Source organism: Gambusia affinis, linkage group LG07 (assembly GCF_019740435.1).
Source record: "Gambusia affinis linkage group LG07, SWU_Gaff_1.0, whole genome shotgun sequence".
NCBI lineage: Eukaryota > Metazoa > Chordata > Actinopteri > Cyprinodontiformes > Poeciliidae > Gambusia > Gambusia affinis.
Window position 1 is genome coordinate 23,576,382 of NC_057874.1, and position 26,765 is coordinate 23,603,146.

At 37.1% G+C, this 26,765-nt stretch overlaps 1 protein-coding gene across 8 annotated transcripts; it reads left to right on the forward strand.

Annotated features, from left to right (window-relative positions):
- The first annotated feature begins 1,325 nt into the window (after positions 1-1,325).
- Positions 1,326-26,758, forward strand: cpne1 (copine I). 8 transcript variants are annotated; one of them, XM_044123106.1, is made up of 17 exons: positions 1,327-1,486; positions 4,294-4,356; positions 19,373-19,498; positions 19,596-19,775; positions 20,151-20,225; positions 20,324-20,395; positions 20,564-20,647; positions 20,769-20,858; positions 20,943-21,041; positions 21,127-21,213; positions 21,355-21,414; positions 21,550-21,683; positions 22,599-22,653; positions 22,850-22,904; positions 23,094-23,227; positions 23,315-23,551; positions 24,648-26,758. In XM_044123106.1, the coding sequence occupies exons 3-17, from the start codon at positions 19,373-19,375 to the stop codon at positions 24,759-24,761; spliced, it is 1,602 nt and encodes a 533-aa protein (XP_043979041.1). In that variant the 5' UTR covers positions 1,327-1,486; positions 4,294-4,356; the 3' UTR covers positions 24,762-26,758. The 8 variants fall into 8 exon arrangements, with proteins under 8 accessions (XP_043979039.1, XP_043979041.1, XP_043979034.1 ...); XM_044123104.1 differs by lacking the exon at positions 4,294-4,356 and having other exon boundaries at positions 1,326-1,486; XM_044123103.1 differs by lacking the exons at positions 1,327-1,486; positions 4,294-4,356 and adding an exon at positions 16,470-16,745.
- The last annotated feature ends 7 nt before the right edge of the window (positions 26,759-26,765 follow it).

Consider the following 26,765-nt stretch of genomic DNA (forward strand, 5'->3'; position numbering starts at 1 on the left):
AACCAATAAAATCACTGCTTTATGTTTATGCAATCAAGACTTTTACCATTTTGTGTTTTCTTTTATTCTGTTTACACAGGAGGTCATATCACTCTTTCATTTTTAACTCTGCTAAAGAGTTAAAGGCTAACTCGAAAGGTCCAAGTAGCTCAACTTTTAGCACCAGTACCTCACTTCCACCTGGCTGGTGTTTGAGTTGAAGTGGACCTTCAAAATATGCCAAAAAATGAGTATATTGTCAACAGCTCACTTAAACTAATAACTTTAAAATCAAATGACATTGATCAAATAACAACATTGAATATTTTAACACATACACTGTAGGTTAATGCACAGTTTATGATGCATTATGATTTATGATTCAAAGGAAAACAATTCAGCTTGTTGAAGATGAAACACTTTTTGCTCACCATTGAAAACAAACTGAAGAAAAGGAAAAACATCCATTGTCTGTATTCACATTCTCATATCTTTACTGATTTTCTTTATCTGAAATAATTAAATATTTCTCTTTCTAACACCATGCTGAGATACATGTTCACATTATATATCATGCTCCAATATGTCCACCATCTTTAGGGTGTTTTGTGTGATGAGACCAACATAAGGTAAAGGCAAAGTGGAAGGACGGACATGTTTTTTTAATAATTGCAAATCTTTTTCATTGTGTCTCAACCAGTTTTTCACATCTAGATAATTAAATGTTTACCCATTCTTCTTCGTCAAACAGCTCAAGCTCAGTGATCTTGGGGGTGGAGATTATTTGTGAAAAATTAATATTTACATCTAGATGTATTCTCTATTGGTGTGGGTGTAGGTTTTGACTAGACCACTCTAACACTCAATTATTCCACTGTATTTTTGACTCCTTTTGATAGCTGAACCTTTGCTTCAGTCTCAACTCCCAGTATTTTCCCCAAAATTCCGACAAACTTCACTCTCCTTGCAGAGAGCATATTTTTTATGTTCTATACGAAACAAATAACATGGATTGAAATGTAAAACATAAAGAAGTCTGAATACATACAATCTGGATTAAAGTGCAGTGAAATGTCTATAAATTAAACTGATGTTTTACTGATGAATTGTTCTATTTTCTGACACAAATGAATATTTTAGTTAATTGGCATGGTTTTAAATTTTTCAATAGATTAAAATGTATTTATTGGACGAAGTGAGTTTGCCTTAATATCAATATATATGATCTAGATATTATAAATGAAATCCTTATGAACCACACTCCACTTATATTGGCGATAATGCCTACCCGACATTTTTTTTTTTTTGCCAACTGTCAATAAAAATTAAGAAGAGTTTGCTTTAGCCAGATTCAATCAGCAGGGAGCGGAGGCTGCACACTCTCGCGTCATCGTTGCTGTTATCGCGGTGTTTGCGCCGACATTTCGTGAAGAAACACCCTGCAGAGAGAAGAAAAGACATCCGTGTATGACTAAAACGTCAGTGTATAAATTGACAAAATTCCTCGGTAAGAATCCACATTCGACAGGCCGCTTAATGACACTGTTCAAGCGGCTCGGAAAGCCCGCGTACTGCTCGGTTTTCAGCTCTAAAACACCCATTAGCAGGTCTCACCAGCAGCTACAGCTGCTAATGTGGGGTTAGCCTCAATGGATGCTAATACAAATGAAACACGCTGGTTGGAATTAGTCAATAACGAGTTTTAGAAAATGTGTGTAGAGGATATGTGTCGAAGCTTTGCCTAGATTGCACAGCATTGACTAAATATTTAGCATGGTTTTGCTCGAAATCTCGTGTTTTTTGGTTGCCACTTACCCTTAGCTAGCTAGCCGAAATTCATTATTTTCTACACGGTACAGCTCACAATGAGATTAGCTGATTAACGTTTGATTCATTGTGTTTACGGCTGCTTACAGGAAGCTGTAAACGCAAACAAAATATTTTCAAAGTATTTTATTTCGAAGTATTTTCATTCAAGAATCAAGTTTGATTAAAGTAAAGGTAAACTGGAGCAATGATACTGCGACAGATTTTGCGACCTGTCCAGGGTGTACCCCGCCTCTCGCCCGGAACGTTAGCTGGAGAGAGGCACCAGCACCCCTCCCGATCCCTCTAAAGGACAAGGGTGTACAGAATATGGATGGAGCAATGATAATGGCATGTCTTGACTTAATTCATTACTTGAACTTAGATCAATTCTTTCAAGTAATTTATTTCATGTCGTATATGTTCGTGTAGATTATATAGGGGTTTTGGCAACATTTTCGAAACAAATTAGCATAGGACTTCTAAACTAAGACTGTGTGTGCAGCCGAAGCCATTGTTTTAAAAGCTTGAATTCTGGGATAATGTATTAATTTCCATTGAATCCTATGAAAACGTGAGAGCCTAAATCTCAGTTTAATTGATACTGGTTTATTTCTCTCTATTTACATGATTTAACTGTTTGCCCTGAAGTTGCATATCTTGCTTCTCATTAATATATTTTTTTCTAAAGCAGAGCAAATGGTCAATGCAGTGCAAGAAATAGTTTATTTTACAGTAAAATAACACATTTGCCACACATGCATTTTGAGTATGATGATACTTTAGCTGAAAAAAGTGGCCTTTGTGGTTCTGTTTTCTTTTTGCTCATTTGTGGTGTGTTTGATAATTTATGTTTACTTGAAAGTACTCTTGTTGGAGAACATAATGCAGGTTCTGAATGGCTTTATATCTTGTATGCATGATTTCAGTTTTGCATATAAAGGGACTGAATTACTGAAGATTATTAAATATAACAATTATTTTGATAAATTCCTGTTAAGAATGTGGATGCCAGTGGAACTTTGTACAAGCAGAGTCAGAAATGATCAGTGACTGCAATAATAGCAAGAGGTTGGAAAAGGCATGTTGATTTGACCTCAGATTTTTTTGATGCTGTCTTATTGTTTTGTCAGAGATTTGGTCTCCATGTTGTGTTGGCATGTCCCTCCTAATGATTTAATTACTTTAATAAAACTTGGGGAGTATTGTTTGTTTTGTTCCCCGATTCTGAATTTGCTGTTTAAAAATAAAAATGTGCATTTTTTTCTTCTTTTTGCAGGAAGTGGTTTTCTGAATCTTTCCAGCTTCATTTTGCACCGCTATTCCTTGAGTATCCAGGGTTGGTTGGATGGTTTCTTCTCCTGGTTTCTACTCTACTTTGGTCTTATTCCTCCTCTTTATGCTGCCTTCTTGGGTACATTGACACCAATGTGAGAGGATCATTACAACTTCAGTGAAGATTACTTTTCAAAGCATTGAAAGAATTGTCCTTCATCTCTGTTGTCTTTTGTGTAATCTGCAGTGTAGCGTTTGATTCTCTGGGGTTGATGATGTTGAGTATCATGTTGTGTAGTACACTGCAGGCATGAAGGCATTTTGTGTTTTCAACAATTTTAGCTTTGCTTGAGTTACAGAGGGCAGTGGCCCCTCAATCTTGGATGGCAATGCATAGGATTTTACAAGTGGCAAGTTTGCTCCATTTTCTGTTGCTCTGCGTGTTTTATTGGTCTTAGCTGCCATATTGCTCTGCTCTTTTTTTTACTGTTTTTCTGTTCATCAGCTGCTATCTTGTTCTTTGCTGATAATCAGTTGTGAACATTGCTGTGGTTTATATGATGCTTATGTTGCTCTGGTTGGCATGATGCTAATGCTGCTCTCAATAAATGTTCCTAAGATTTCTTTTTAAAAATTAACGATAATGTTTCTGTTGTCTACAGAGTTTCTCCTGCTGTCATAATATTAATGTTTGGTTGATATGATAATGTTTGCTGGTTGAGATGGTCATTCTGATGTGTTGTACAAGGAGGCGCTGAAGCGCTGTTTGCTGACTCAGATGTATGAAGATGCATATCTGTAAGATTTTGCTGAGTGCCTGATTGTGAGATAACTCCAGAGGATTTTTTGGTGTTGAGATCTGGTTTCATCAGAACTTGGCTGAGTCCTTTGGATTTGTGGGATAACTTTGTTTTTTGCTGTGATTATTTCAACATTTAAAAGTGTTGTAGCTCTTTCAGGTTGGGAGGCGTGTGTCATTAGTTGATTCTCAAAGTTCAGTTTTGATAAATCTTAGTATGTTTGTTCACTTTAAACCTTTAGGCAATCATACATTAATATGGTATTCTTCACATTTTGAGTCCGATTCAGAGTTAGCTGTTGACACTGATTAAATTATAAAATACATTTTGCAAGTTACTGAAACACACCTTTCACTTTTTCGCACTTCATGTCATTTTGCTGTATGAACAATGTTTTGAACAGGAATGTTTGTTTCTCTGACCCTTTCACCAGGTTTCAGTGTCCTGCAGAAATCCTGTAACTCAGTGAAAGTATACACACTGCTTAGTTGCATTGGTGAGTTTGAACTGCATGAGATTTATTTTTGCACCACATTTGACTAGCTTGAGCAAACAAAGCCGATTTCTCTGCATTCCAAGGTAAAAGAAAAATACAACTTTCTCTTAAGAAGAGACAGTTAAGAGTTTTTTTTTTGTTTTTTGTTTTTTACTGAAGTCAATAGTAGGGTCCAGAAACATCAAAAATGTTTAAAACTTTGATAAACCAATTTATCTTAGCTTGCTTTGCTTTGTTGTATGAACTTTAAATATCAGCAATAAAAATTTATTTTTAGCACACTTTTCTTGAGTTCAGTTAGTCATTATCAGAAGCAGAGGTAGCATCACACCATGTCTGTAAGAGGAGTTAATTTAAAAAATATACTATTTAAAAATAGATACAGACAATATTATGTAGTTGACCTTTTAAGATGTATTGAATGTTATATTGGCAATCAGTTCTGCTAGAATGACTGTTGAGCTGTGCCTTTCTGGCATCTGTTGAATTTGGCTCAAGACTGTCTTCCTCCTTTTGCTAGTTAAACTAAAAGTTTTCCAAGGTGGTACCAATTGGTATCTTATGGCAGAAGGCTGTTTCTCCTACCCGAAAAGGTTAGGTACCAAATCAAACAGCAAGAAAAGAAATATTAAGCAAATGCATAATAGGAGCTGTCTGTTGTAGCACTCTGACTGAACAGCCAATATTAATACATACAGAGTACATTTTTCTTTTAAATTTGCTTTTGTGCTTCTTCTGACTTAATTTTGGAACAGCTCATTGATACTGTAAATGGTTAACCAAGTGTGGTTCTCAAAATCTGCTAGTGGAACAATATGAAGATTTCAGAGATTGGAAAAAGATTGGACTTAGTTTTGGATTGGTCAATGTTTCATTTTGGTCACTCAGCTGATTCTTGGTACGGAAGACACACAGATGTGTTCTCCTTTTCAGATGACTTGGTTCTCTATACACTGGAGTAGGTTTTCAATCTGGAAGCAGCTATCTGTTCTGGACTTAAAGGTAGGACTGGGCAATTTGACCTCAAAAATTATATCTCAATTAATTGGGTTAAATCTCAATATACAGTATCCCTGGCCATGATGCCTCTTCTCACCTGAAACAGACACACTTGGTTTTCCAGATGAGCTGTTAGAGGAACACGTCAGTGGTACCTTCAGGATCGTTTGCTTCCAGTGACTTGTATGCAGTCACTGAATACAAGTGACTGCATACAAATGGTAAATATTTACAGTAATTTTGAGCCATTTGTTTAGCTCACTTGAAATAAATGTTTTTCAGTTATTGCCCAGCCCCACTCAAGACTTTTTAAAGAAAGTCAAGAACCAACAGTTGGCCAGATTGTTATTTTCACAACTGTCCGGTAGACTCGGTTCAGTTTGGGTCCGAAATCACAATACTTGTCACAATTTCATCTGGTGAAGTTCAGTTTCATATTGCATTGTGTCAAACGAACCAAACCCTTTGAAAAACCTGATCCCCCTTCGCCTGTGGTGACGCTGCACCAATAATCACTGAAGGAAACTGCACAAAAACCTCTGAAGAAGATACTGAGCACAACTTCCTTCTTCACCTAATGTAAATAAAAATGTGGAGGTGTCAAATTTTAGTGGATGTAGTATTTGTCTTGTCTTTGATAAAGGGTCCCGCGCAATTTCTTCCACTATAGATTTGCACATTTGTTTTGGTTGTATTTACTCAGAATGCCTTGCACTACAGTCTGCTTCCTGCTTTTGGAGTGGTCTCCAGTCCGCTTGGCAATCATATTTGAACTGTGCCTGTTCACGTCAACAAAACTGAGATCTATGTTTTTAGGCCAGCCATAGTTCACTCAGAATTCAATTGTGCATTCACCTCCCCCAAAATGTACCAGACTTTCTAAGCAAATGTACTACAGTTTGATTAAAGCTGACCAAACTGAGCTTGTGTCAATGCATCCCAAATGGACTAAGATGAGAAGACTTTAAAAAAATATTTTATGGAGCTGAATGGTTGCTTTACAATGTTGAAAATAAGATTTTTTTAAAGGTGTCCAAGAAATTGATCCAACTTCAGTTTAGCTTTAGTACTTGAGGTGTAACAATGTGTGTTTTTGTTTTTTTTTAGCAAAGTGTGATTATATCCTTCTGTTAATGAAATTGTGATTAAATGAGAAAATCTTACTTTGAAAGTAAGTTTGTCAATCTTTGATGATCCATGAAATGCTTGAGTAAAATAGTACTACAGGATTTTTCCCCCCATTGTCAGCAAAAAGTAATCTGTTTATGCCTCATATCACTTTGAGTTATTTTATTTTTGTAGTGTACGCATCAGGGTAATTTGACATCAGAATGTTCACGTGTACGCTTTAGGTTTTCTACAAGCTAAACACATTTGCTGGATTAAACAGAAGGTACTTATTATCCAAACTGTCTTTAGATGATTTGTATTGTATGAAATGGCTTGTATACCTGTTTGCTTAATATCAATTGATCACAGGTATTTGGCCTTTTTGTATCCGTGTCTAGCCCATGAACAATTCTAAACATGGCAACATTTTGGACTTTATTTTTAGCTTTTAAGTTATTGATTTGATTCAGTTATTTGTTGGCATGAAACTACAGTGTGAAATCAGAGCCTTCTGAATATTGGCTTTTTTGAGTTTCTTTGTTCATGCTCATAGCCTCCATTTGTTTTAAAGAGCAAAAAAAATCTAATGTGCTTCATAATTTGATTGTTTTTTCTGAATCAAGATTACCAAATTTGCTAGAGGTTGGCCTTTTAGTTCTTTTCATTTTTAAACATTTCTCAAAGTGATGCGTTTTTTATATATTCAAAACACCTCTGGTTTCCAATATCAGAGGCCAAAATAACTTTGCAAAGTTTGAAAAAAATGTTTCTACATGATCAAAAATTTTATGTTACTTGCCTGCATAGTTTGAAGTTTGAAACATTTAGAAACTTCTCTGCTTCCCTCTGCTTTTCATCTGATGGTAGTATTGCTTTCTCCCCAGGTTGTAGGGCTGTTGTTAAACAGTCAATATGGCTGTAGTCATCAGGCTGCAGGGTCTGCCTATAGTGGCTGGGACCATGGACATCAGACACTTCTTCTCCGGCCTAACCATTCCTGATGGGGGAGTTCACATCGTGGGTGGGGAACATGGTGAAGCCTTCATTGTGTTCGCCACAGATGAGGATGCTCGACTAGGAATGATGCGTACAGGCGGGTCCATTAAAGGCTCTAAAGTGTCACTGTTACTCAGCAGCAAGACAGAAATGCAGAACATGATTGAACTTAGCCGCCGTAGATTTGAAGCTGGAGCAGGGCCAGTAGAGATAACGGCACCCACACCTGGAAATGCAAACCGTCAAGCACTGACAGCCTCCATACCGACGGTGCAAAGTGGGGCAGGAGGGAGATCTAGTAGTCATGGGAATCAGGGTTTTACAAACACCCCAGCTTCAGTGACTGCTGTAAGCTCATCACAAGACCAATCAACTAACAAAGCAGCAGCAACCATGGCCAATGTGGCATCAAGCTTCCCCAATAACTATAGTTCAACTCCCACAATTTCCACAGCTCTATCATCACTTAATGCTGGTCCTCCACCCATCTCTGCTCTTGCCAACATGCCCTCCATGCCCCCAATGCCCACACTGCCCACTATTTCAGTTCCTCCTCCAGTGTCCACCCTTCCGCCCGTTCCTTCTGTTACACCTTTATCCCAAGGTCCTCCAGTCCCACCTATAGCCCACCTTCCTCATATGTCCTCTCTACCTCCCTTCAACCCCTCCTTACCTCCCCCAGCAGGACTGGGCTCAGGTCTGCCTTTTGGAACCCCTAATCCCATGTTGTTCAACCCTCTTTCTCCATTGGCCTCACTTGGCCTTCAAGCTCATATGAAAGCTGCAGCAGTTGTTGCCACTGGAGCAGGGGGATCAAACCCTGATGAATTGTATGTTCTCCTCCAAAATCTCCCATTCTCCTGCTCGGAGATGGAAGTCAGGGACTTTTTTCGAGGTCTTGGAGTAGATGGGGTTCGCCTACAGAGGGATGGGCAGGGTCGACCAAATGGAAGGGCTTTTGTCAAATTCTTCTTGCCCCAGGATAGTTTTGAAGCTTTGAAGCGAGGTGGTGGCATGATGGGCCAGAGATTCATTGAGATCAGTCCGGGCTCTGAGCATCAGTGGGCCAGCATCAGTGACAGTAGGATGAGCCATGTGTCTCATAATACTAGTAAATTACATAATGAGCCCCATGATCATCAGAACCGTCGCATCAATGTTGGTCCTGGAGGCAGAGATCAACGAGAGAGGTCACGATCTCCTCACAGGCAGGAGTTTTGTGTCTATCTGAAAGGTCTGCCTTATGAGGCCAACAAGAGACAAATTAAGGAGTTTTTCAACAATTTGGCCATTGTAGAAGATAGTGTCTTTATTTCTTATGGCCCAAATGGGCGGGCTACAGGGGAGGGCTTCCTTGAATTTAAGTCAGAACAGGACTACAAGGCTGGGCTTGGAGCTCATATGCAATACATGGGCTCCCGCTTTATCCAGGTCCATCCAATCAGCCGAAAAGGAATGCTAGAAAAGATTGATGCTATCCGCAAACGTGAAGCAGGACAAGGTGATGGCAAGAACTTAGATGGCATGAAAACACCAAGGAATTGTGTACACATTAGCAACATTCCCTACAACATTTCCAAGAAGGATGTCCGTGCCTTTTTTGATGGTATAGGCATATATGAGGAAACGCTGAAAGTCCTGACAGATAGTAATGGCAATGGTTTGGGGCAGGCCATCCTACAGCTGAGAACTGAGGAGGATGCTCGCAAAACTGAAAGGCTACACCGCCAAAAACTCAATGGCCGTGATGCCTTCGTCCATTTGGTGACCTTTGAACAGATGAAAGAGATTGAGAGAAATCCTCCACCTCAAAACAAGCGAGGTCAACGCAACCAAAGCCATCAGAACCAAAACCAGCACCAGCAGGCACCACCTAATCCCCAGCAGCCCCAGATTAATCCCTTTGCAGCCATGAGTGGTGATGAATTTACCTTTCTTAGAAACACCATGGGCAACCTCAACAGTAACCCGTTTGTTACACCATTCTCTGCCCCAGGTAACGGGCTTGCAGGTCCTCCTCCCATGCCTCCTTTGGCAGCAGGGTTAGGGGAAGTAAATCTAGGTGTTGCTCCTCCTCTGGTTCCAGGAATATCTGGCGCTCCTATCTTGGAGCCACCTGGTTTTCGCCCTGGAGCTACTGGAGGAGCTCCTTTTGGCCAGGATGGGCTTCGAGGCCTAGTACCGTTTGACAATGGCAATAGAAAGGGAGGTGGAGGAGGAGGACAGAACCGGGGTGGAGGGCCTAACACCACCACCAATAACCAGGGACTTCCAAGTGGTGGAGCAGCAGGTGGACAGCAAGTGTTTACTCCTGGGAACGAAGCCCTCCGGAACCCTCCGGCCCCTGGAGGATCCAACAACCCCAACAATCAGCGTAATGCTGCTGGTCCAACAATCGTAAAGCTTCAGAACATGCCATTCACTGTAACTGTGGATGAGATTATGGACTTCTTCTATGGTTACCAGGTGGTACCAGGCTCAGTCTGCTTACAGTTCAATGATAAAGGCATGCCAAATGGTGAAGCAATGGTGGCTTTCCAGAACCAAGATGAGGCCACTGCTGCAGTAATGGAACTTAATGACCGACCTATTGGAGCACGTAAAGTTAAAATAAACCTGATTTAAATATTATTAATAAATGACTGTAAATAAGATTTTACATTCGTCTGGATCAACAACTCTGGCTAAACCATGACTGATTCTGAAGTAAGCCAGTTGTCAAGAACCTTGTTGAGACCTTCAGCTCAGTGACTGTCATTACCAAAACTCCTCCTTTGTGTAGATACCTACAGGTAAGCCCTGCCACTTGCAGGCTGTCCATAAAGGACTGTAATCCACATTTTGTTTTTTGGTTATTTTTCTGCATTTGCTCCACTGACTTTGCTTCTACAAACCCACAATGGTTGCGAATATGATGGTTATAATGATGTTGGCAGGATTTTGGTCCTTCCATATTATTTTCACTGAGAGTGTAGCTTTTTTTTCCCTCATCATGTTGTCTACAGTCATCTGTCTTTCTTTGCTCTGATAACCTTATTGTAAAGTGTCAAACATTGTTGCTGTATGTGCTTAATGCTCTGCTGCTGTGGTTTGAAATATACATGCTCTGTTGCTTGGTAAGATGAACAACCACAGTATGATGCTGTGATAAAATGTTTGTTTTTTTGATATGGTAAAAATTTACATGCACTGTCGCTGCATTCAAATCTTTACATCCTATGTTGCTTTGATGAAATTTGCCGCTGTGTTGAACTCATAATCCATATTTAAATTTTGAAATTGAGACGCTTTCTTTGCTGCGATTAAATGTTTGTGACCTGTTGCAATGGTGATTATGCTTACATCCCCTATTGTTTATTAAAATAATGCTGATTAAAACTGATGCATTGGTCAGTGTTACCACATAGAGGATGTGGAATGGCAAGATAGTGGAGTCATGTTTTTCTTTTTTAACAGAGCTGCTAATTTCTTTTTTTCTGTCACATTTTATGATACTGCATTTTTTTAATTATGCTTCTCTGAATACCCCCAAACCCCTTTCTGCAGAAAATGTTTTGTAGGTGTTTGGACTGTAGAGTTCTGAGATGAAGTCTGTAGTGTTTTTAGTTTCTTAGCATTATGTTGCTTGTAAGTTCTATCATGATTCTGATGTTTCCACCTTAAAGCTCGTATTTGTTTCTGATATTGCTGTGAACAAATTTGTATGATCATATTACCATACCTGATGTGGAGTCTCTCCTTTGCTCTGGCTAATAAATTGACATTCTTCACCTGCAGTGATCTTTTCCAACTGTCTGCTCTTCACTTTCTGATTATGGGAACTTGATTTAGCTTATACTTGTCTGTCTTGAAATACTTAACACAATTCAATATTTTTACCATTTTACGTCTTTGTTTTTATAGCTTAGCATCGTGTTCCTCCATTCAAAATACCACCCACCCTGGAAGTAAACCTTGACTCAGTAAGCTTATCCAATAGATGCTTCTTGTCCTTTGGCTTTACTTTTTACATGTTGCATTAAATACTTTACCGCTATACTGCATTATAATGTGTGCAATTGAAGGAGTATTATACTAAACCTTACACTTATTGGACACTTTATTAGGTTCCCTTGCACTATTTTGCAATTGGATCAAATTGCCTTCGTCCTTACGATCATAGATTCAGCATTGTCTTTGTTCTTTTTGGCTGCACATCCATAGCACAAATCTGCTTTTCACCACATTCCAACAGTTGGTGTATTGCTTCAAAATCTGTTGACAGTTGGGGCCATTGTCATTGGTATAGAGCAGAAATGCATAACATAACCTTGTGGGCCATAACCTGCATGCTTTAAATGTGTTCCTGCTCCAGCACAGCTCAAATGCTTGAACTGCCTTTTTAGTATGTCCTCAGGTTCTGCAGAGGCCTGGTAATGGACCTACGTTTCATTCAGGTATGTTGAATCAGGCAGAGATGTAAAACATGCAAGAAATTACCCCTGAAGGACTAACTAAATACCACTGGCATGGATAATTGGACTTATCGTGATTAATCAATTATTGCTATAATTGTCAATTTAGTAATCGATTAATTAAGATACAACCTCTAAAACATGCCATTTGCTGAAAGAACAGCACCTTCATAACAGTAAGCCAAAATGGTACAAAAATATATACAATTAAGATTAAACACCTTTGTCTTAAAATATTTTACCCTTCTGAAATGGCCTAGTTTTAGCTTTACCATTTTGTAAAACAAACAAACAAAAAAAATAGCTCAACATTGTAATGATGTTGAGCAGAAAGGGCTGAGCTTTTCACATGTCGGAAGCATTTTCTTAGATACTGTTGGATACCGTGCTACAATTATCAAGTGTATGCAAATAGATTTATATATTGCATATTGGGCAAGATGTTTTTCTCATTTAAAAGAGAAATTTAATGATTTATTTTCATTTTTCTTATGCACTTCTAATAGTGCATTAAATAAACTTAAGCTAAATGAAAATTCTGCAGAATAACATTTTTTATCCAGTTAAATATAAAAATGGCCAATAGAATAATTGATCACTCGTTGTTAGCTGCACATAGGCTGTTTTTTTTTTTTTTTTCTGCATTTGTGTTAGTTGTGATTTTCTTGCTGTTGATAAAAACATTATTTAAACAGAGATTACATCAAACCAAAATAAAATATTTTATAGCACAGAAAAGTGGGTTTAATGGAAAACATGCTTAACACCAGCAGTATGTAACATTTACAAAACATGTTTACTTTAATACTGTCAAGATATTGTGAGACAGATGATCTGTAAAAAAAAAAAAAAAAATGGAGCTCCTCCCAGGGCTACTATATTACCAGCGCTGTCGTTCATACTCGTGTACGCGCTGCTAAATGTGCTAAAGCTGTTCTAGCCAGGAAAACTGGTTAACTGCTGTGATCAGTGGCCTTGCTAACTAACACGGGCATTTGTGGCAAACTCCATGGTGGTCAACCAGCTGTTGTGTAATGGAAAGGCTGTGACCAGCATGTACATCCGGATGATTGACAGTGCTAAGACCTTCTTCTTGGCTCTTATTGGTTGTGTCTGACAACCAATCAGAAACAACCGGAGAGTATTTGTAAAAACATTTTTTATGAAAGTTGTAAAAGCTATATGAATCTCTGTAGAGGGCATTACTGGAAATAGTTTGGTCTGGAGAAAACTCAAGGAGTGTTGAACCTCAAAAGATACAAGAGCCATGTCCAACTGAATATAGACGTGTGCATAGATTACTTTTTTTTATCTGTTTGTTAATAAAAGTGAAATGTGGGGGTACAGATGATGCTGTGCTGCTGGTGTGGAAAGAGCAGAGTTTGTGTATTATAGTAAATCCAGGTAGTGGACTTTCAGGTTATGACCAAGTGGTGAGTGAGCTTTATTTTTTTTAATGGGACCAACAAGCTGTTGATCATGCAACTATTGAGATTTAACAGAAGGCATATCTTACAGGTGAGTGATGGATACATGAATTATTGAACAGCATTATGATGACTCTTCAGTTGTCAAATGAAAATTCACAAACAATGTTGAACTTGATCTTGCAAGTGGGAGCCCTGCTAATGTGATAAACAACCAAATAGTGAATTTGACTGGATGGTACTTAAAAAAGGTGATGTGTTAAAAGTGGAATATGAATTTTAATACTTGTTGACAACTTAAGATCTGCTTGCAGTCATGTTTAAATAAATGGTAGTCTCTTAAGGTAGCCTGGTAGTCAAAATAGAAGCTAAATAACAGCATTAACATGTGGCATTACTTTTGCAGTGTATTTCATTGAATTAACATCATACTGCTCTGTATGATGTTAATTCAATGAAACCAGCATTTTAGTTAAGTTGAAATTAATAATTACCATGCAAATATCAAATATATTTAACATAGTCTTAACACTAAATGCTCAACCACTGGTTGCAACAACCAATGAGAGTTGTTATTGGTTGAAGTGTGGATTAGAAGTGTAGAGTTTCAGTTATTAGAAATAATTGAGGACAAACGGATATATGTGGCTGATTTTAAATCATGCTTTGTGCTTGGATCAAATTTCCTTATTTCGACAACTCATCAGTGCTATGCTCTTTAATACTTGTCATTTTGAACTTAAACTACAATGCCTTAACATTTATTCTACAAGTAATTTTTGGGGGGGATTTTATACTATAGATCTGAACCAAGCAGTGCTTAATTGTGAAGTCAAAGCCAAGGAATAAATTGTATGTAGGTCTGAGCATTTTTAAGATGTGGGTATGGTTTGATCTGAAGCATTTTTGTTGATCTGTATATTTAAGGTTGTTGTCCTACTGGAAGGTGAGCTCTCATTCTATTTCCAAGTTTTTGAAGTCTAAAACGGGTTTTCTTACAGAAGTGTCCTGTATTTAGCACAATGCACCGTCTCCTCAACTTTGACCACCTTCCCTGTGCTTGTTGAGGAAAATCGTCCACATGGTATAATGCTGCAACAAAAAGATATTCTAACATGGGTGTGATGTGTTCAGGGAGATTAGTTTTTCTTCACACATAGCTTTTTGCAAGCAAATCTAAATAAATTACTCAAAAATGTTATTATGGTGTCAATTGAACACATTGTTCCAGGTGTTTGCTGTGTAAGTTGAATGTTGGGTTCAAACTTACTTGTGATTTTCAATAATAGTTTTCTCCTTTCCACTTTTCCACAAAGGGTAGATTTGTGAATTGCACAACTAATAGCTGCCCTGTCGACATAAGTATATATATTATATGTATGATATATATTAGTGGAGTCACTGCAGCTTCTCCAGACATATCATGAGACTCTTGGCTGCTTCTCTGAATAATATTCTCTATTAGCTGACAGACATGTCTTGTTATGTTTGAATTTGTGCCTTATAATTTCTTTTTTTAGGTGATTAAACAGTGCTTTGAGAGATTTTGAAAGCTTTGGATATTGTTACATAATCTCTGCTTCAAAAAACACTAACTTTTCCCCTGACTTTTGTTCCGTGTTACTGGGTCTTCATGATGCTGTTTGTAGATTAATGTTCAATAAAGTTCTACCTCTTTTTCCTACCACTTTCCTATTATGCTCTTATTCATGGCATAACAAATACATTAAAATGTATTTAATCTTGTGGATGTAATGTGACACAATGTGGGCAATGAAAATATCAAACACACCCCTCAATTTAATATCCACAAATATATTTCTATGATTAGCCTGTTGTTAGGTAAGGTGCAATAATGATGTTATGAAAGCATGGAACTGACTTTGAATCTGCTATATATATATATATATATATATATATATATATATATATATATATATATATATATATATATATATATAGGATTTGTTTGTTTTGTGAAGTACCATAAGACAATGAATAAATGAGCTGGGCTGAATTAATTGGGAAAAGATGTGTGTTTGATTATATTTTGTAGGCTGTATGTTGTAATTGGTAAAGATGGTTTCCAGCAGATGATATTTAAAAATAAATAATGAGTCTCTGTGACTAAATGTTAACATGCAACTGAAGACTGCGCCAGCTTGTGTTTACAGGAAGTGGCATGTAGATTGTGGTATTCATAGTGGGTAACTGGAACGCGTAGCTTTTTCTTAAGCACAGATTTGTACTTTTATCTATAAATTAGATAACCTTCTAATTAATTTTTTTTTAAAAGAAAAATGTCACCATTTGTTGAAGTCATTGTATTGAGATGCAAATGTGATGATGGCCTGTTGGATGTAAAAGTTTTGAGATTCTCATGTTTAATCAAGCAGCTGATGGTACAAGTCTTTTGTGTGTCTTTTGTTGCTGATATGTTGTTCAAAGTGACTTTAAAACAGAATGATTTAACCTTTTGAATGAGCTTGGTTGGTGCTATGATAAGACACATTTTCCATGACGTGCTTTTATTGTTCTGTATTATCAGCCAATGGACTAAGTATCTTTTTTGTTTAAAAGCTTATATTTTTAAGATACTTGTGTAAAATGAAAGGTAGCTAGCTGTGACTTCTAATGCTGGAGGAGAAAATGAGCAAAAATTTACTTGTGAAGTAACTTGAGATTATGTTGAAAATATTTCACTATGATCTTGGTTCTATAGCCTTACATTAGGACTACTGCAGGGAGTGACTGTTTAATAATTCAGATCCTCAATTGTATTGAAGGAGGATGTAAATATGTATGCAGGGAAGGTAGTACATAAGAAAGGTATGTATTTGAAAAACTCATGAGTAAAAATGTTATGTTGCAGATCATTGATCATTTCAACATTGCTGCTTTCTTTAGATATCGTACATATTTTGTCTGTATCCCGTGATGGACAGTTTTCTAATTAGGTGGTTTAGGCAAATTAAGTAAAGGATTTTGTGCTTAATTTGTAAAGTGTGTCACCACTTTTATTGTGAAAGACTGTGACCGTCTTCTCTAGCATTCTGACAGACAGTTTATCCAATCAGAGCACCGCTTTGCATCAGCCTGACCAATCAGAAAGACTCGTTTTTTAATAAAGCGTTAGCTAAACTTGCTGGAAGTTGGGAGCATAGCTAACTACCTTGTAAGTCTGATATTTGTGGCAAAATAATAATAATAAAAAAAAAATCTCTTGTCTGCAAATATTTAAGTGACTGCTGTAGTAGAGAGGTTGGTTTGCGTTTAGTGGTAGTAAGGCAGCTGCAGAAAAAAACGGCAAAGAAACGTATCTGTTTCGGCGCTGTGGGAGTGGTTCTTTCATCCGTCTTGTTTGTTCCTGTGGTTTGGAAGAAGAAAAGAGCGCTCTGAAAAGGTGATTACTTTTAGATTTACTTCACTTTGTGTTTCTATTTCTGAATGAGTGTGTGTGGCTATAGTTTTTGCTTATTCAACAACTGGGGAGGTTTTTTTTTTTACTATATGCGATTAATTATTCTTTAGCATTCCGTGCTTCCTTGTTCACCGAAAAAGGGTATAGTGTAACAAATAGTCATGCATAACAGATACTAGAAATTGTATTTATTTAGTTGGATGACACAGAGTTCGTCTATGGTTGTGCAGTTATTGGAGAAAACTGTCCAGTGACTCATTAGAGAATATCGTCGTAAAACCTGTTTAGCTGTGACTTCTAATGCTGGAGGAGAAAATGAGCAAAAATTTACTTGTGAAGTAACTTGAGATTATGTTGAAAATATTTCACTATGATCTTGGTTCTATAGCCTTACATTAGGACTACTGCAGGGAGTGACTGTTTAATAATTCAGATCCTCAATTGTATTGAAGGAGGATGTAAATATGTATGCAGGGAAGGTAGTACATAAAAAAGGTATGTATTTGAAAAACTCATGAGTAAAAATGTTATGTTGCAGATCATTGATCATTTCAACATTGCTGCTTTCTTTAGATATCGTACATATTTTGTCTGTATCCCGTGATGGACAGTTTTCTAATTAGGTGGTTTAGGCAAATTAAGTAAAGGATTTTGTGCTTAATTTGTAAAGTGTGTCACCACTTTTATTGTGAAAGACTGTGACCGTCTTCTCTAGCATTCTGACAGACAGTTTATCCAATCAGAGCACCGCTTTGCATCAGCCTGACCAATCAGAAAGACTCGTTTTTTTAATAAAGCGTTAGCTAAACTTGCTGGAAGTTGGGAGCATAGCTAACTACCTTGTAAGTCTGATATTTGTGGCAAAATAATAATAATAAAAAAAAAAATCTCGTCTGCAAATATTTAAGTGACTGCTGTAGTAGAGAGGTTGGTTAGCGTTTAGTGGTAGTAAGGCAGCTGCAGAAAAAAACGGCAAAGAAACGTATCTGTTTCGGCGCTGTGGGAGTGGTTCTTTCATCCGTCTTGTTTGTTCCTGTGGTTTGGAAGAAGAAAAGAGCGCTCTGAAAAGGTGATTACTTTTAGATTTACTTCACTTTGTGTTTCTATTTCTGAATGAGTGTGTGTGGCTGTAGTTTTTGCTTATTCAACAACTGGGGAGGTTTTTTTTTTTTTTTTACTATATGCGATTAATTATTCTTTAGCATTCCGTGCTTCCTTGTTCACCGAAAGAGGGTATAGTGTAACAAATAGTCATGCATAACAGATACTAGAATTTGTATTTATTTAGTTGGATGACACAGAGTTCGTCTATGGTTGTACAGTTATTGGAGAAAACTGTCCAGTGACTCATCAGAGAATATCGTCGTAAAACCGGTTTAGCATGCATTGTAGATACATCGAGTTGTGTAATTGCTATATGAAGTTTAAGAATCCTACAATATATTTTTTGGCTCTTTATAGTCGGACTACACAGAAGCTGCATATCTGGGTTGATTTGCGTGTGTTTGCCTTCTTGGACGGCTTTTCCATATCATGGTGAAGATATCAGATTATAAAACGCAAAGCTTGAGGTTTAAGTTAATTTATTTTTATATAGATTCTTAGTTTATTTGTATAACACCAGTAATCCATAATGTAATTCTAAGTGTGCTGCAGGAAAATAAAATAACAAGTAAAGAAATTTACAATGAAGACAAGAGTGTAAGAGGCATTATATAGTTTAGGACAAGTGAGGTCTATATTTGCCCAGCAATTTTGAAATGCAATTTGGCACAAATCTATTTAGTGCTTTATAGAGTAACAATTTTAAAATTCAAATCTCTATCTTTATAAGGAGTAATATACATATGAATAATATGATTTGATCCTTTTTGCTGGTGTAAGAGTAAGTTCCCTTACTCTTAACACCAGTAAGGGGACTTGGGATGAGCTGCAGCTGCTTTATTTATCGGTTTTTTCCCCCACCTAGACACCAATACAATGGTCTAACCCTCTGAGATAAAATACGTGTAGTTTTTTCTTTATCCTGATGTGACAGGAAGCCTTTTATTATAAGTGTTGTTTACATAGAAAGCTTATTTAGCAATTCTTTATGTTGTTGAAATTTAGGCCAGTATGCCTAACCCATAGTAACACCTTTCTGGCATGTCGTCTGGTCTTTTACCTCAGTAGATATAGTTTTAAGACGAGCTCTAATCTTGTGTTTTTTGTAATAACATATTTGTGTATACTTAAGTGTATATTTTTTTGTGGTTTTGGTTGACCTTAAAAAAATATGCATATAACTTGCATAAATGTATGCTCTAACTGTTGCAACAGCTTTAAATTGCTGCTTTAAATTAGTAATTTAAAGCCATATTGCTGAGTTATGTGACCTTGTTCACATCTTTTTCCTAAGTGACCAATTTCTCTGCCACATTACATTTTCTACTTGGCATTTGAAACATAATTATACTATGTTGAATGTAATAGCCTCTAAACATTTAATGTTTGGTGGAAAAAATGATGATCATGTCTTTTTTTAAATAAAATCTTTATTGATTACAAATTAATCCAGAGATGTTTTATTTTCTGGGCTAATCAAAACACTCATATCTGCTCTTTTTCAGATGGCGGACTGTGTCTCTAAGATTGAGCTGACGGTTTCCTGCGCAGACCTGCTGGATAAAGATGTTGGCTCAAAATCAGACCCTCTTTGTGTGCTGCTGCAGAAAACAGGAGACCAATGGACAGAGGTAATAGCTCTTTGCTTGTTACAGTTTGTTTTTTCCCAGATCGAATTCATATTTGAGGTAAACCCACTTCACCTATCTCTTTATGTCGCTTTGTCAGCTGTGTCGTACTGAACGTTTGAACAACACCTCAAGTCCATCCTTCAGTCAACGCCTGAGGGTGGATTATCACTTCGAGACAGTTCAGAATCTGAAGTTTGGGGTCTACGACATTGATAACTCCACTTCTAATCTTGCCGATGATGATTACCTCGGAGGGGCAGAGCTGACGTTGGGACAGGTAAACACCATACAAGGCCAGGTTTAAAACATATTAGAAGTTTTAAACCTGTTTTAGTGGGAAAAGATCTGAAAATGTTAAAGTTTTAAGCATGACCTTGCATCATTGTTTATGCCAACATTCAGTTATTGGTTTGTGAGAATCAAGCCACCCTTTTCAGACCAAGTTTTGGTTTCATAAAAGCTTTAGATTGAATATCATTGAGTGATGTCAGTAATGAAAGAATTACTTTTCATTACTGGATTTCTTTATCTAGCTCACCGATCCTGAATTTTTGTGTCACAGAGTAGAGAATATCAGGAATACTGTAAACCTCTTAGCAATAAAAAGCTAAGTTAAAAGCTCATGATTTCCTTTGTGTTTCTGTGTTTTCAGATAGTTTCCAGCAAAACTATAACCAGACCTCTTCAGCTGAAGAAAGACAAGCCAGCTGGGAAAGGAAGCATCACAGTAAGTAGCTTGCATTTTATTGGGCAAAGCTTCTCATTGTACAGTTGGTCCTTAAGGAATCGGTGATGATGAAGCATTATTAACATTCCTGTCTGTAGATCACTGCTGAGGAAATAAAAGACAACAGAGCCATTGTGTTGGAGTTGGAAGCTAAAAAGCTTGACAAGAAGGTAACAGCTAAAACTCTACTAAGATTGCTGAAAAGTTAATTTTTATTCAATCAGAGCAAGAGCAACATTATTGCTTTGCTATGATAAATGAACAAACCTGTTGCCTCCATACACATTCAATTTTGTCTTCTTCAAAAAAACTTGCTGAGAAAACGGATTTTTCTCCAGGATACATTTGGGAAGTCTGATCCATTCTTGGAGATTTTTAAAGAAGGAGAAAATGGGAAATGGCAGCTGGTTCACAGAACAGAGGTAAAGATTTTTATTCATGTTTTTGCAGCTTTCATGGGCAAAGTTATCATAATTTCCTCTACATCCACTCATTAATGGTCTTCTATGGTTAAAGAGATGTGATGTGTGTTTTTGTGTGCAGGTGGTGAAGAACAACCTGAACCCCAGTTGGAAGAAGTTCACCGTTCCACTGCAGACCTTCTGCTCCTGCGACATGGAAAAACCTTTGAAGGTTTCACCAATCATGATTTAAGTTCCCCCATAACAGCCAATCAAACCTTCATTGCTTACATTAAATCCTTTCCCTCCTCTGCAGATGGATTGTTCAGACCATGACAGTGACGGTTCTCATGATCTGATTGGTTCTTTCACAACAAAAGCCTCGGAATTGATGAAAGCTTCTGGTGGCTCACCTGTGAGTTCAGTAAAAGTAAAACTTGGAAGTTCGTTTGTTTCTGTTTGTCAGTGGTCATTAAGTTGTCCACTTTGCAATTGTTTAGGTGGAATTCGACTGCATCCACCCAGAGAAACAGAAGAAAAAGAAAAGCTACAAAAATTCTGGGGTTGTGTCAGTGAAGAGCTGTAAGGTACGGACTGCAGGAGCTCAGGATTTTTTTTTTATTAGGTTCTATAAGAATACTTGTTGAAAACTGCGCTGTGTTTGTTTCTTAGAATTAGATTTTAAGTTTTCTATCATCTGACTTTTGGTGTCATGTGTTCCCCTACAGCTGATAACTCAGTACACATTCCTGGACTTCGTGATGGGTGGCTGCCAGATCAACTTCACTGTATGTCCACATACACTAATGCACAGATTAATTTAATATTTAATTTTGACCAGTTCAATTACATCATCTCTGAATTACTAACTTCTTGGGATTTCATTTTTTATTGAAATAAATCAATGTTTGTCAACACATTAGGTTGGCATCGACTTCACCGGCTCAAATGGTGATCCTCGCACGCCCAACTCTCTCCACTACATGAGTCCGGATGGGCTGAACCAGTACCTGTCTGCTCTGTGGTCTGTGGGGAATGTGGTCCAGGACTACGACACGTTAGTACACAACAATCCACAAACTACACCCAAACAGAGTCAGAACTTGAAACAAACTAATCTCAGCAAATACAAACATCAAGTTTATGTATCCATTGATTCATCTAAAAGAAACCCCAGGTGTTAGTGCAAATATTAAATAGTACATGGATATACTTTCACTAGGCTATCATTCTGTTGTTAAAATCCTTTTTATTTTGTAATTAAGTATTATAACTTTCCGAGAAACAGAAACTGTGTCTATGATTGAATTATTCATACAGCCTAACTCATCTAAATAACAGAAATACAATTATAAAATTAACTTGATATTTTGATTTATCTCCATCCGTCCACAGAAACACTACTTAACACCAAAGTTTCACATACGCATCCTTCTAAAACTCTATGCACAATGTTCTAGATTAGGTTTATGCTTACCTTTTACTACCTAATTTTTTCTAATATTATTGTTAGAACAGCTGCTTTATACTTCAGGATTTATTCTCATTTCCAGACATCTGTAGGAAAGCATAATAATTAACGCACATTCAGATCTTTAGCATACAGCTCCCAGGTTATCTAAAACTGACACCTAGACTAAGCTTTCAATCTACACCTGCATCCTGAACTCAACGTTCTACAGCTTTTTCATTGTCTTCTAGATTCAATATTTTTTTTTGTGGAAAGGCTACTTCTTTTGTTGTATTTCTTTTGTTTGGAAAGGCTATTTCCCCTTTATGGTCCTGTTGGTTGCAGATTTTCATCTACAACCAATTCAACTTCCCCATAATGAAAGCACATTTGCTTTCATTATTATAATTTCTGCTTGTTCAAAAAAATTCCCAGTTAGAAATGATTGAGGCCGGTTGTAAATTTTAATTTTATTTTTTTCAACATATGTGACTCTGACAGCAGGTGTGTGTTCTGTTGCAGTGATAAACTCTTCCCAGCATTTGGGTTTGGAGCCAAACTGCCTCCAGACTTTCAGGTCAGCTTTTTTAACCAATCTGTTGGCTAGAATCCAAAGTATGAGAATCCATGCATGACAAACCTGCATGGATTGCACTCAGCAAAGGAACAATCGTGGCAGTATTAACAAGCTAATATTAGCAGTTTTTTATTAGTGATTTACACTTATTTTATTATTGTGCAATCACTGAACTGTTGTGTTATTGGTTTCACAGGCGGCCCATCATGAGTTTGCCCTCAACTTCAACCCCACTAATCCATACTGTCAAGGTAAAGTAACACAAATGCAACATACAGCCAGAGGATATCATGGAGGGCTGTTGAACACTTATCCTAAATATAGTACTAATATAGGGTTGGCAGAAATGAAGCCATTTCAAATCACAGGTTATTTTCTAAGCTTTGTTTGTCTGCATTGTTTGACTACTTCCTCCTCTGCTCTGCCTCTGCGTCTCCCAGGTATTCAGGGGATTGTGGATGCTTACAGAGCGGTTTTGCCTCAAATTAAACTGTCCGGACCCACAAACTTCTCTCCCATAATCAACCACGTCGCTACCATCGCCTCCAGTGCTGCTCAGGCTCCCACCGCCTCTGTGAGGAGCTGCAAACATCTTAAGTACACAAAAATTTAATCTAACGAGCACAATCCTGTAGAGTCTGATCTTGTTTTGTTTCTCCAGCAATACTTCGTTCTCCTCATCCTCACTGATGGCGAAATCACCGACTTGGACCAGACCAGGGATGCTATAGTTCGGGCATCTCGGCTGCCTTTGTCGATTATTATTGTGGGGGTGGGGCCGGCTGATTTTAAGGCCATGGAGCTTCTGGATGGAGACGATGGCGTCCTCAAGTCCACTGCTGGCGAGGCCGTATCTAGAGACATTGTCCAGTTTGTCCCATTCAGAAATTTCAAAGATGTAAGTCTCTTGATAAATCATGGATGCACATTTTTTCAATTTTGCCATATGAAACAAAAACGGTGAAACTTTTGATTCTCAGTCCCATTAAGTGGAAATGGCAAACATCACTTTATACAGGAGTGCCTTGTCGCTGTGGTTCTCAAGCTGTGGTGCACATACTAGTGGTGGTACTTGGGTTTCCTTTAGTAGTACTGAGAACATTTCATAAATTTTTTTCAATGCGAATATAAATAGATTAGCTCTGATGTAGAACTGAGTTGTTTGCGCATGTCGCTCTTTACATTATCAGAAATTTCTCAAAAGAAAGGTGAAGTGGAGAGCATTTTGCAAATTCTAATTTCTGAGTAAAAGTAATGCACATTGTTAAATAGTTTCCTTTAACTAAATCATAAATGTCCATTTGGTGACAACAAACTAAAAAAAAGTAAATGAACTGTCTTGTGTTAATACTGCTTTTACATGTCAGTATAGTGGAAAGTTTTAGTATTTATGGAGATAATCCAGGTGTTTGAGAACTATAGCATTTGAAGTTTAGGTTGCTGTTTCCTCACAATATACTCAGTTTAACTTGCTTTGAGATTAACAATCATTACACTGACTAAAGTTAGGAAAAATAACTATTTTCTGAAAACTGTATGTTGAAATGAATACTCCTATTGAGTGTTTTTACGAAGACTGGTTTACTAGGCTTCCTTAGTTTTTCTTTCATAGTTGTTTAGACATTTATTTTAATTTGACATGTTTTTTAAGAAAAGCTTTAATGTTTCATCAATATTGAATGGAACTTGTATACAGTTAGAAATTGTTACACAAATGGTTGCATCAAGTCTGAAACCCTACAGTCATGGTTAACAAAGGTCATATTTGTTTTTTCTTCTTGTTTGCGCAATTTATTCCCTTACGTCAAAGTACTGCAGAAACACAATTTTAAATCTGAAAGACTTATGTTATACTTTAAGAACTTTTACAATTCAAGCTAGGGAGAATCTTTTTTTTTGTTTGTTTGTGCCAGAAAAAGATGAATCATGCACTGGAATAACTTTTTTTGATTAAAAAAAACCAGATTGACATTGACATCTCTTTCTTTGCCCAGGCTCCCATGGCGGCGCTGGCTCAGGCTGTTCTCGCTGAGGTCCCCAACCAGCTTGTGTCTTACTTCAAAATGAGAGGCCTCGAACCGCAGAAACCAGCTGCTCCCAAATCCTAAATGTCGCCTGCATTCCCCAAACCTACATATCAAACTCCAGCCTAATCTCATTCCACATCACAATAATGTAATTATGTGCTTCACACAATCTACCAGTCATTGATAATTAGCATGAAGTATCAACCAATTGCAAAGCAGTGCTTAATCTACAAGCCTTTTACAATAATTCTGGGAAAATCCCCTTTTAAAATAGTTTTATTACTACATACTTTACATATTTATCCCTCTAGCACCTAAATGATAATAAGATGGATTAGGACTTTTGCTTTATTACCAACTATGCATGTTTTGTGTCAAGTGTGAAACACTGTGCCACACACAGAAAAACTCTATCACTCTCTCTAGTGGACATATGTGGAACTGCAGCGGCAGGTATCTCACCACTCAGTATTTTCATTCCCAGTTATTACCAGAACTTTTGCACTTCCAACGAGCTGTGTTTTTGTGCTCTCTGATTAGCTTTATTGATTAGGTGCCAACACTTTGCACTTTGCCTTTGCCTAAAATGCTGGAAAACTAGAATAGAATGAAAGATGCAATCAGCTTTGCACCTAAAGCCTTACTCAAAACATTCTTGTTGCCTTATTTTTGCAATGCAGCCGTGCCTGTAGGATGCTTCTCAGCCATTATAGCCTAAGGTTAGCAACATAGCTGACATTAGCTTGTTGATGACGCCATGATTATTCCTGTTGCTGCATATTTTACTTTGTTGGTTACCAGGTCATAAATTGTTAATTCTACTATATTTGTGCAGTTGTAAACCTTCGTTGTTGCCGCCATCATGATGGTCATCTCAGTGCATTTTTTTGCTTTAATGGGACCAAAGCATATGGTCAGAATTGTTACATGCTGAAAATGCAGTGTAAAAATCACATTATCCATACCATCATAATAGAACCAGAGCAGAAAAATTTTGTTAAAATGTCAAAACCCACATTTATTGCCTTTAAATGCATTTATTATTTGTAAAGTACACTGCTGCCAACATTTCCATCAGTAATCACTTAACTAGTACTTGTGCATTTATTTCCAGTGATGGTCACTTAAAATCACATTTTACCTCTTTAAATCACCACTTAAAAAACTTTCTTTACATTTTGGGATAAAAAGAATAATGTATTTTTTGTCTTTTGTTTTCTATAGTTTATTTTTGAACTTGTGCAGATGAGAGTTGATCATGTTTGGGGAACAGCTTAAATAAATGCCACATTTGCACAAAATGTGTTTGCTGAAAGTCTTTGGGATGGTGCTGAAAGTGCTAAAAATAGCTTGAAACGCACACTGACAGTTATTGTCTCCTCTTTGAGCAAAACTGCTACATCACATCATTCTCAGCCACCATCTGCGTATTGTGCCTTTTTAGTTTATAAAACCGTTTTAGTCAGGAGGAAAGAGGAAGCTGTATGCAATCCTCTTAAACAATCTTTATCTATAGCATATTCTATATCAGCATCTTAAAACAAATCTGTTTACTTTCAACGGAAGCTATTTTTATTTTTATTCTTTTATTTGGTTCTTTCACCTTTGTCGTGGTTAGATATGCTCTGACTTTCAGGTTTGGGACTACTGGTTAATTTCCTTGTCTAACCTCTTGAAAAATGCCTGGTGTCTGGTAAAAGGACCATTGTTGGCTTCTGACACCAAACATTTGCTTTTTAAAATAAAATAACCTATATCTATTAAAGGAATTAAAGCAAACATTTTTGATATCTTTTTTGTTACCTATTGAATGGACTGGACTGCAAATCTAGATTTTTGTTTTCATGCCAAATTGCAGCTTAAAATTCAGTTAAGCTCCTTTCAGGTTTTAAACCCGTTTGGTTTAATTGATGTACTGGTCTTGAAATAGTTTTCTTTACAATACCTTTTAAAGTAAACTCCAAATCTGTTAAATCATGCAAGCTGTTTTTCCTCTTGTCCTTTCCTTGTAATCTTGCCAACATGTCATGTGATATGATGCTGGATTCTCATTAAGTAAAGTCATTCCTACTACATCATTTATAG

What these genes read in the sequence shown, in the direction of transcription:
- cpne1 (XM_044123099.1), top strand. Translation starts at nt 7,378, where the DNA reads ATGGCTGTAGTCATCAGGCTGCAGGGTCTGCCTATAGTGGCTGGGACC.